General features: G+C 38.7%; 1 protein-coding gene across 3 annotated transcripts in view; it reads right to left on the reverse strand.

The window, feature by feature from the left end:
• Positions 1–12255, reverse strand: part of ALCAM (activated leukocyte cell adhesion molecule) — a 118800-nt gene that overhangs the window by 20059 nt on the left and 86486 nt on the right. For all 3 annotated transcript variants that reach the window (XM_050332998.1, XM_050332996.1, XM_050332997.1), the window contains exons 4-8: positions 8919–8983; positions 8425–8512; positions 7385–7567; positions 2592–2719; positions 762–891 (exon numbers count right to left, since the gene is read on the reverse strand). In XM_050332998.1, coding sequence (XP_050188955.1) covers positions 762–891; positions 2592–2719; positions 7385–7567; positions 8425–8512; positions 8919–8983 — 594 coding nt within the window. The remainder of the gene's footprint in view (positions 1–761; positions 892–2591; positions 2720–7384; positions 7568–8424; positions 8513–8918; positions 8984–12255) is intronic.

Genomic DNA, 12255 nt, shown 5'->3' on the forward strand with positions numbered 1-12255 from the left:
TGCTGTGAAGACTACAAACCATCAATGTTTTTAGGGGAAACCTACTACCACCGGCCTGAGTCTCATTTCACGGCCCGTGATAGCAGAGCAGAGTTTGAAAGAGTTCCTGCTCTTGTTTTCTCACATAAAGAGATTAAAAGCAACCATTGCTTCGACGGTTCAACCAGTTCAATGGTTGCTTTTCAAGTGTTGCTGATAGTATGAGTAAATACCCTAGTATCCAGTTAAAGAAAATTTACTGAGCTCTGTAGCTGTCATGATTCCGGGAAACGTAAAAGAAGCAATTTTTCCGATGTGAACAACATGACTTCCTAAGTCTCTTTTCTACACTCCTTACACGTTACCCTCATTGAGGTAATATGAACTTGACTATGAAGAGTGACTTTCAGTGATATCACTGTGAATCAGCTTGTGTGTTTGTGTGCATTCTAAGGCACAGCTGGAGGAAAATAATCTGCCTTATCTACGTTCACAGAAGGGATATATAAAATACCAAGATTCTCACTGTATGTGACAGTGCAATAATATCATATACTATACAAAAGTTACATAAAGTGAATCTGTATCTAGGCCAATGTATTGAGAAAGTTGAGATTTTCAAACAGAAATACATTAGAATAAAGAAAAATGACCAGACACTACTTCACTCAGTTCTCCTGTAAGCAACTGAACTAATCTACCTAAGTAAAGCAGAGAGAGCATCCTGAAAGGTCCAAGATCAGTTTTTATCCTAGACAGGAGTGCAAAATGCAATGACTTACAGTGCACAGTGATGGTGGTTGAATCCATCATGCTTTTGTCAGTCAGAGAGCATTTGTATTCTCCCGTTGCATTTCGCCTGACATCTGTCATTACGTAAGTATCCGAGCTTCTTACACCTTCTGTTTCTCCCTGCAGACAGAAAACAAAACATTTATTGTATATGGGCATGCCAAAACCATTAATTTTTGTTGAGGATTTTTTATTATAAGAATGGTGAAATACTCCAAAATATATACAGACAAAGCATCATTGAAGTGGAACTCCCTATTAAATATAGTAAGGTTTACTTCCTATATGACAACATAGTTAGAAAAAAAACACCTACAAGCTTACTCTTTTAACTGAATGACTAAGTCATTTGTAGAGAACATTAAAATACAAAATTTGAAAGTTCTGGAGAAAGAAATAGTCTACGAATAAAAGTGTTGCAAAAATCAAAGCAGCAAAACCTTTTGTGTTTTAAAATCTGATTCTGATATGATATATTCAGGTTAGGAAAAGTCATTAACTGAACTGTACTGCATTACACATCTTGAACAGCACAAGCAAACCTTGCTTTATCCACATCATGATTTAGAGCCTGTTATGATATACACTACCTTCTATGCAGTTATCTACAGACACTGGTGTTTTGAGTTAGCCAACAAGTGTTGCTTTCTGGCTGTCCAGTTCCCCAGTTTCCTCCTCATTACACTGGACAGACAGATCAGCTTTTAAACAAGCACAGACTGATACCCTAATTCCTATCTCTGAATCCAGAAAGAGATTTATAATACCCATGAGTCTTGCAAAGAAATCACCAACTCCAGTTCTCCTTGAGAAAAAGGACTAGTATCAGGTACCAAGGAGACAGAAGATAAGACAAACTTGGCTGTTTAGCTCACTGACTGTGATAGTGGAGAAGAAGCGATACCATACACTTTTTTCTTGGCATTTAGTGAGTTCTTAGGATGACTAAATGGCCGTTCTGAGATAAGAGGATTTCAGCTCCTAGCTTCCCTTGCTGCTCTTCAGCAACTCAAACATGCCAGGAGTCCAGAGTAGATGACAATTATGCTCAGAGAGTTAACATGCTGGTTTTGAAATAACTGAAAACATGTCACTTCGTTCTGGCTTCTCTCAAGACCAGCTCTGCTCACTACTGCAGTAGGAACAAATAAGGGATATGAAATAGGAGCAAGAGGTAGGACATGGGAAGCAGGGCCAGAAGTCTTGGAATATAAAGCCACATCTGTCTATGGATTTCACCAATACTAAGAAGATTAATGGTAACAAAGCTTTTATTTTTTTCAGTCTGCTTCTTACACATTTGACAGATTTGTTCTCCTGTGCTGTCACACACATCAGTTTTTGTGGTTTTATGCCACCAAACAATTCATTAACTGAAGAAAAGAAATTGTACAAAGATTCATACAGGAAAGTCCAAAAAATAGCTGAGTTAATTTCCTGTACTTTTCACTGTTGGATTTTTGTTATGACAACAGATGAGATGGTTTTCTTCAAGATGCTGAACTGCTGTAATCAAAGCTGTTTATTAAAGTATATAATGATGGGAAATGAAGCCTTGTAATTTTTAGTAGGTCTAACTTCTGAAAAATTCAGGTTGGGCTCTGGGGAAGGAGTGACTTTTTTTCAAAAATATTTTGCCAACTGAGGTGAGGTGTTCTCAGAGTCTGATATAATGGCCAGTGTCTGTCGTCAGTGTTTGTTGCATTGAATTCCTTCCTTCATTTGTTATAAAATCACGTATACACTGACATGTAGCAATGTCTGTAGGAAGGGATGATACAGAATATTTCACTATGCACTGACAGCAAGGCAGAACTTACTGGAATGTAAAACAGGAACTCCTGTGGAGGAGGGTTGCCATTTCCTGAGCACTTCAGAGTGATGTTATCGCCTTCTTTAATGGTCCTACTTTGTGACAGCACTTGAATAGTCACCTTCTCTGTTGGATCTGCGAAAATAATGTACACATTTAATAGCTTCTGCATAATCCACACAGCAACACGATGCATATGATATTCATGGCCGAAGAGAACGTAATTTTATCATCCTGCAGGAGAAGATATTAGCATATGTAGATCTTTTTATAAAAAGAACTTGAAGTTAATCTTTCTATATTTTTGCTGATTAAGTGCAAAGAAGTCATATGACCTAAAATTCATTTTTCTTCACCAAAATACCTGTAACTGAAACAGCAATGATTACAACCATGTCATGTGCTTAAAAGCAAAAGAAGCCCTGATTAGTATGAACCACTTCATGGTGTGATTTCATTATGAGGGATTAACTTGTCCTCTGTGAAGTTCCCTGTTTGGAGGACTGCAGCAATCAGAAAAACAACTGAAGCTCTCAATGCCTTGTATTAGTACTAGATAATAGCCTTCTGGCATTAAAAAGAAAGAAATATGAACTAAGCGACTATGTGCAGACTATTCTATATGCTGATCACTACAGGCTTTCAGAAAGATGAATTTGGTGAACATAATAGGACCCTTAACATAGTCAACAGAACAGTAAATGTAATGTTCTTCTGTCATGTTCAGTGAAGTTGAACTATAACTTATGTTTTACTTTTGCAATTTTTTTTGAGGCAAAGATGGAGTATTTTTAACAGATGCTATTCTTTCTAAGTAGAGGCCTAAATATAATTTTTCTAAAACAAAGTAAAGTGAACAAAATTAAAGAAAACAATATGGGCAGATAACTCTCGCTGTGTTAATTTTACAGCATAAATAAAATTCCATCAAAGATGCCAGTCTTGCATTAAGATACAGTACAGTGCACCTTATCAGACACTAAAAGAATCTACACATCAGAGAAACCCTCGCCTGACAGGTGATTTTGTGTGTTTAGTGAAGCATGTGCTCTACAGCCCTTCCAACCCTTAAGGCATTTATCATGTCTGTGTTCTGCTATGGGATTTCTCAATAACAGGAGCTGCATTCGATTGTGGCCTTTTGGAGTGAGAGCCTTAACAGAGCAAAGCATCTCACCCCTCCTCACAGAAGGAGGGGTAGTTTGTTTCAACAAGCCACATCCTCCTTCCTTCACATGCAATTGCCTCGGCTCCCTTCCACAGCCAACCAACCTTCCCCCTCAGTACCTTCAGAGCTGAAGCACAGCTTTGCCTGCTTAGAAAACAGAATTCCAACATTGCTGCTGGTATGGAATAGAACAGATGTAATGAAACAGCCGGCCAGGAATGACATGCACACCTCTTGGTGGCTGCTGGGCCAAAAAACTCAGTTTCAGGGGCTGCTACAAAACTTGTCTCTCCTTCTGTCAAGTTTATGTTATGGTGACCAAATGTGAGAAGTTATCATAAAGGATGTCTAGAAATATCCTGGAATTGCTTAGGCTTTGTCTCAAGACTAAAAAGGAAGGAATTTCATAAAGAGTAAGACATTAGAATTTAAATATTGGAACAGGCTTTTCCCACAGAGACAAACAGCATTGGATTAAAAATGGACACAGCTAAACAACAGTGACATTCTTGCAAACTACCAATCTTTTCTGTAGGAGGATCTTACACTTCTACCTAATGCAACCAACCAGGAGTAAACTTTTAATTTAGTTCTCCAAACTCGAAAAAAATTAAATCTACAGAAGTAAATACCAAAAGACTAATTAAACTGTTCTCTAAGGTGAAGAGGTCACTCTTTTGAGGAAGATGCAACCTGATGACAGGAAGAGAAAGTGTCTAGTGCAATACTGAGTGCTGCTTGGCAGAGTAATGTGCTCTCCTGCTTTCACTAACACACAGGAGCAGCCTGGTGAAGATGTATCTTGCCTCTCAGTGGCACATGTTGCTGATTGGCCTATTTTACCTGCTGCTTCTGCAAACCCAAGATTCTGCTTTCTACAACAGCAAAATTCTAGGAGCCAGCACCAAAAGGCAGTTATTTAGCAAATGAATGCTGCTATCCCAGCTGCAGCCACTGTGCAATTTCAAGGAAAACACCAATGCTGGAAGCTCTAATCTGTTATGGAAAGCAGTTTATCCATAACAAGACAGACACTTTAACAGGGCACGACTGGAAAGTCTGACTGACAAACACTATCTTTTTACTCTGATTAATGCTGAGCACAACCCAACATAACTGGAGCCTAGATAATCAGACATGTGAAATACTATCTAACTGCCCAGCTTCAAGAGTTCTCTTGGAGTACTCATATTACTTTTGGTAGCTTCCTTGCTGCAGCTGCAAACCAGAGCTGGTCACTGCTGCTAGCCAAGCTAAATTATCCTATTCCAAGTAGCATCCACCTCAGCAGGAGCTAATTCACTATTCTTCTCGTATTAAGTTACAGTGGCTGGCTGCTTCCAGGATGTCAAGTAGCTATTAAAGACTTGGAGTACTAAACTCTGCACTAACCCAAACCTACAGGTAAAATAAAAACCCAAACCAAACAGTAAAACATTTCTCAGATCTTGACTGAATAGGTATATCTTTAAGAAAATCTTGTGTAGGCATAGTTTTAAGCATGCTCTACCCATTTATTTAGGATAAATGATTAAGTTGCAAGGAATGAACAGAAGGTCTTTATTATTTTGTTCTACTTGCTTTAGAGATGCAGAACATGAGAGTTTTGCAGTTCATCTAAAAAAAAAAAAAGGCTGAAAGACTTCCATTTCTTAAGAGTTGGAGTCTGCTAGTTTTTTTCATCTGCATTATATTTGACTCATTAAAAAATTCACATTTATTGAGAAAGAAACTAATTAGGATCACTGAACTAAATTAAAAATTAAAAAAAATCAGACATCTCATTATCATCAACTAACAGCAATCACAAAACTCATCTGTTGAAGCTTGGACATCTATTAACAAAGAATTTCCAAATTTATTTGAAGATGCATTTAAGTAGAGTAAGGAACTGAAGTTACAGCACATGAAAATACTCAGAAAATTGTGTAACCCCATACTCTAAAGCCAAAGTTCATACCTGACGCCTCTCTACTACTGAAAGGTGTGCCAGCCTCCCACTACTTGCTAATTAGCAGCACACTGGAGGAAATAATTGAATTGTGTGTTACCAGAGCAGGATTAGAAGAGCTAGTCTAGCAAGCATTAAATCTTTAACACAGAGGGCACATTATATGTATCCAGTGACTTTCCTGCAGGCGTGCAGCCTTTTTCCCCTTCATATTGGGCAGTTCTTACTTGCAATCTGCAAGAGCCTCACCCTCAAGCCGGTGAAGTACCCTAATGCATGAAAACGGTGGGAAAATGAGGACAAGTTTACTTTCCTTTTACTTCACAGCAAAACCAGAAAAATAAGAAATGCCTCTAGTTTTAAAGTGACGGAATAGGGTGTCTGCAGGCTTGAAATGTCAGTGGTATTTCCATGGGTAACAACTGCTGTCCCAGAGGTTTTCTTCTCCATTAGTTCTGCTGGTTGTCATTCTGGAGAAACAGCTAGTGAAAAGACAACCTTAATTTAGTCTGTCATCTGCAGATGAAACCAAAGACCAGCTGCTCCAAGGTTTGGTTTTATTTGACCAAGGTTAAAATTGATGCCCTACTCTGTGGCTCAAAAGACTTTACAGGTAAAAGAGAAGCAACTATCCTCTAGATAGAACATACCATGTCACTTCCAGTCTTTGGCTTTTGTTTTCAAGGCAATGGAGCACATATGCTACCTAGAGAATCCAGTGCCTTACTTGTTTTCTTTGTATTCAACTGGATTACAGAGTTGTCCTACAATGTATACTAAGACCCTATATTAGATACTGGACTGTATACTTAGACCCTATCATTCCCAAAACAGGGACTTCTCTTTTGTAAGATGAGATATTAGCTGAAGTGTGCAACGGGTAACACTTGACTGGACATACTGCATTTATCTCCTGTTCCTCTACATCCTTCTCTGATCTGCTGACTTCTATGCTCCTTCAGAAGTGTCACTTTACAAGACTTTGAAAAGCCTCTTCCCCTTGTCTCTAAGTGCTGCCACCCCTTCTGGCCTTTCCTTGCCAATGGTCTGTTTTGTTTATTTAAAAGAGAATTATGATGTCCACATACATCAGTAGCACAGTAAGAAAGCTGGTTTAGAACTGTCCCATTAGAAGCAATTGTTTTACACAAATTCTCTACTTAAAAATACACCACTATTCAAATTATACATTTTATATGTAAGAATCAGAATCTTATAGCTGTAGAGAAGCATTTTGTGCAAGGTAGACAGCCAGCATTAACTGTTTGGTGCTGACTCCGCAATGATGAGAAACATCTGAATTTACTAAAAACTGTATTGTGTGTTTCTGGCATATTTCAGGGGTCACAGAGAGTCACTTTAATCAACCAGTATAGCTTCTCTTAAAGTTCTCAAAATCCCATTTCACTGTAACATTTTATAGTTACTACTTTCCTCTTGTCAATGAAATATTGATATTCAGTATTCCACTGTTAGGAAAAAAGAAATCTCAGATAAATCTGAAGATAATAAAAATTACAGACAATGTACTCAGACCTTCTTGATGCAAATCAACTTTGAAGAAACCATTTCAACAGCCAAGCAGTAACTGTCTCCGTAATTTTTTAAGCCTTTTCTGATTTTGCTTTCCCCCACTCTGAGGTAGACTTCGTACAGCAGTAGATGCTTTTTAGTAACTTACAGTGAACATCAAAGACAATTGGTTCAGACTGTATTGTTTTCTGGCCAGATGGTCCATAATAAGTCACAATGCAAGAAAACTTGGCATCTGCATCTTCCTTTGTTGGCATGTACTGAAGCGATGATGTCACGGTGAAGAGTCCAGTTGATTTGTCCACAATCTTCTGCAAATTTATAACCACAACTGAAAAGGAAAAAATGTTTTTGTGTCACACAGACAGAACTTGCAACCTTTTTCCTGCATTTTGTTTCCAGCTCTGTATTTGTGATCAGGCTGCAAACATCCAAGCAACATGGCACATTACCCAAGAGACTGTACAAAGTCTTCCTCTAGTACTGCCTCTGAGTTATACCAGGAACATTTCATCAACAATATACTCCTAACATGCTGAACATTTTAAATCAAATCCAAACAAAAAACTAATTGCCAAGTGCGGTTTTTTTAAAAATACAAATCTCAGCTGAATTTGTAAGACAGAAAGAAGGTTTCAAAAATGATGTAAAAAAACTTAGGATCATATTTATATCTTAATCTTTTAAGCACACAATATTTTATGGAAGATAAAATATTGTGGTGTGATGAGTCTGTCATATTCAAAGTTGAGAAAAAGGGAAAAGAAAAAGCTGTTCTTAAATATCCTGTAAAATAAATACCTGCATAAGACGATGATCTACATAGTCCATAACAGAGTACTGGATAGGTGTGAAACTGAGACAGTTAATACCTTACAGGAAGTTGGAAATTAGATACAGGTTTCCACTAGTTACATGGGCTCAAGAATAGCTTTGCAATAGCATTAACAAAGATAACCCTCCTCCTCATGATGTGGTTTTAAAACTGGAACTGAAAAAGATTGTACGACGTAGCTTGGGTACTCAGAAAAGCCTAAATTTTCCTTCCAACTAACATCTTTCCATATGAGCAGTTTTTCTCAAAGGAGGAATACATTACAATAAAGCAAAGCAACTCTTATAAACACAGTTCTTCATGCATACAACCCATCTGTGGATTCAGGGACACCGATCATTACCGAAACGTACCATCTTCCACGGGCTGCAGAATTCTCCCGTTTTTGTACCACGTAACGTTGCCCTCAGGATAACTATCTCTTGCAACGCACTCCCCAAGCTGCAAAACAGACAGGAATTAGTCACTGTTTTTCTCCACCAGGTTTTAACATTTTTACTTATGCTGCTTCGGGTAAAAATTTCTAGAAAAGTTCAAACGCTCAAATCACTTTTCTTAAATAGGATAAATCCAATCAGCGAGGCTTAGGTACAATTTGGAAGAAGGTGGTGGGTCTAAGATCAGGACGGCCTGTTCACAGAATCAGGCAGGGATAAATACCACTGATAAATAATACTGGGGCAAGGGAACTGCTCTGTGCTCAACCTGGCTGGAGACTATGATCTTTCACAGGCCAGTGTGTGTGCACTCACACACACCCTCTCTGAGCCATCACCTCTCTCTGGACTGTAAAGAGATTTCAGGCAGCCATCAGGAACATAACTTTGAGGGAGAATGCTGCTCTTACCATTTGTAGCTTCTCTGTTTCTAAGAGGTCTGCTTGATGTAAGATTTCTGGTTGAGAGGGTTGTTCTAAAACATAAATAGGATAAAAGTGCTGGTGAAGGGAGAACAAACAGCTGTTCGAAAAATGCAAAATTACTAAAAGATATGTGGACTTTGAGAGTAAAAGAATAATCTGGCCTGATACAGTCTTAGCTACGTTTTCCCATTAAAAGAAGAAAAAGTGAGGTACTTCTATCTCAATATTAGCAAATGGATTGAAAAGAATAAACTATCACCTTAAAATGTTTCATACCTTCCATAATAAATTCCATGTATTCTGATGATACATATTTTAGCCAGACAGACTAGTTCAGTACCTAGGAGGAGAGAACCTGATCCTATCTATCAATTTACATGATACACATGCTGGAGAAGGAGCCAGTGGTACAGAAACTATAGCAACAAAAAAGCAGCTTTTCTGCAGATATTAGTGTAGCTGAGCTGTCACATTATAAAGGAATAAATTCAACCTAATCCTTCTTCTAATGTTTATTTTTCCTAACTGGGATTATTACATTTAAGAAATTCAAATGGTAGAGAGAAGTGTAATTATTTTAACTGATTCTGAGTTAGTTATGACTCTCTTAAAAAAAGAAACCACAACACTTTTTACTGAGTGCCAGTATGTATTCTTATTTACTTTTATTATGGTAGATGGACCTCTTAGCTTGCTGAAGTGGAGGATCTATCAGTGTTTCCATCATAAAAGACTACTTTCTAGAGACTATATAACTTGTCTGTTACAATAGTTTGGCCTGAAGCCTGGAATGCAAATTTTTATCTCCAAAAGAGACAGCTTCCCCCACAATTTTAAAACAAGAGAAGAGTGGAGGGGAAAAAAATAAAACAATGTTTATACAGTTGAGGAAAGCCTCTACACCCTAGCTATACTGCTTAAATAAGCATACTTTTACATACTGAAACATTCTTAATGATGTCAGCTTAAAGAACCCTTTCCCTAAATCAAGTTCTGTATGAAATGCTGTATGTATGTCAGTAATCCCAAATCAAAGTGAACTTCTCCGCTATCTTGCCAAAATCTCTACACACACTGATGAAGTTACTAACATGCAGACATGCTGCTCCTGCTGTTACAGAGATAGCAAAGCTGTATGTTTTCACAATAATCCATTTTCTTTTTGTGCATGTGCGATTTGTGTGCACACAAATGCACAGATATTCTTCACTTGGATGACTACACCAGGACAAAACAAAAACAGCTCAAAAAGAAAATGAAAGGCAATAAAAGCTATTCATCTGACATTTTCAAACAACTTTGCTTGTGGCAAAAAAAACCAAAACCAGACAAAAGAAACAGTCACAGCTATACACTAAACCCATCATATTTTCTTCAGAGGGCTAATAAAGATTTTTATTTGAGAGAGATATACGTATGTTTAGTTTCTCTTTTCCGTAAGAACCTGCCAAGAACAAAACATTTTCATGTCAATTCAAGCAAATATGGTTTCACAAGACCATTAACAGGCCTTCTGGTTCAGATTTTCAGGTCCCATAAACAGCCTTGCAGTTGGCTGCCTGTCACGGTCACCAGCTGATCAAGCCACGACACCTTCCCCCACCTGAGCCTTTCTTCCTTTCATCTCTCATCTCCCCCTGCACTTGTTTCAGAAGACGCTCTTTTTGGTGCTCCAGACGCCCCTGCCCTGCAATGATCCTACCGAGAGAAAGGGACCCTGTGCTCCGTGGCTACTGTGTGGGGCTCTCCCTGATTTGAGTGCTCTGGTAACTGGGCAGATGCTCCAGTTGGGAGGCCCCTACCTGCTCTCCGAGAGCAGCCTCCGAGAGGAAATGCCTGCTGCCACATCCCCACAGCCGCTGCACCAGCACCAGGATAATTCACTATAACAGACTTACTTGGCATTTACCAGCTCAGCATCTGAAGCGAGGAAAAAATTTAAACTTGGCAGCAGCAGAGCCCACTTTGGTGGGTTTGCAACTTCAGCACACTGCTTATCTCTAGGCTTAAGAGCTTGCCAGAGTACTTTGCAGCTCTATACAGGCCTTATAATAGAGGGAAAAAGAGTTCATCTCCTGCAAAAGCCAAGCATCAGTGCAGCAGGACTCACGTCCTCTGGGCTGCTCTGCTTTGGAAACTGGCCATTTAATTCCAGAAAAAAGATGCTGACAGGATCCATCTGGAAAGCTGGTAGCGCTTGTTTGAGTAGTCCAGTGAGTGAGACTAGCAGGTGGTACCTGCACAATGAGCCATTTCAGCTCGTTAGTTCTGAGTTAATCAGGTAGCACAGCTGAGGACTTAACAAGCTCCAGCAAAACTCAGCATCAGTCATGATTTCTGAGATGCAGCTGAGTTTCAGGTGCACAAAATTTTGGTGTGTGAGGGTCACACTGCTGCAGGCTAGCTCTGTACCTGCGGTTCAATGAGTTAGAAGCTCCACTGGTTAAATAAATGAAGCTTGCCAGCTACTCTAACTCTTTCGCAATTAAAGCAAGCCACCAGGCAACACAAAAACTTAAAAAAACAGACTCAAGGAAATTAAACGCAAGCAAAAGTTAGGAGAAACACAAATAAAGCCGTGAACTCAAAATGAAAAAAATGCAAAGGTAATTTTTCTTGCAGTGCTAAGTTGGTCATATTACACATGTGGCATCCTCACTTCTTATCTAACTTAGTAAATAGAAGCTCTCTCTATTAGTATTAATGCATACAATAAACCAGACAAGCTGTGCTCCATGGCTGAGCTAGTATTGTGTTAATACTTAGTACAGTGCACAGTAATTCAAGCAGTTAGCATTTCATTTCACTATATACCACTGTCTCATCTACATATTTACTACTGTGCAATAAGTAAACATGATAATTCTTCATCATTTCCTCTGGAGCACTGTGCTTACTATGCGTGCTCTGAGCACACTCCTCCCAGTTGTCATTAATTCGATTGTTCTTGTAGTCAAATTGAAAGTGAAACAAGGGAAAGGAATTACTGTTAGCTCTTAATCTTGCTTCAAACTCATTTATGCCACTGACAGACTCCTGCCTAGACACCATTGATGACTCCCGATGACTCCCTGACAGAAGCATAAGTCTGTCTTTCCAAAGCATGTATGTGTTTTTCAGAGTGTGATTTCTTTGAAACTGCCCATCCCTGCAGTCAGCCTGTTCCCACAACAGATACTTACTTTGATTGTGTAAATCTGCATCTCAAGAGCAACAAAGGCCAAAATAAAAAAAAAAAAAGCCATATAAAAACATGAGGCTAAGGAAGGTAAGACACTGTAGTCACAGACCTGTGTCCCTAAAAAGCCATAATGGACACCTC

This window comes from Myiozetetes cayanensis, unplaced genomic scaffold (genome assembly GCF_022539395.1).
Source record: "Myiozetetes cayanensis isolate MyiCay16 unplaced genomic scaffold, myiCay2020 scf5-8, whole genome shotgun sequence".
Classification (NCBI taxonomy): Eukaryota; Metazoa; Chordata; class Aves; order Passeriformes; family Tyrannidae; genus Myiozetetes; species Myiozetetes cayanensis.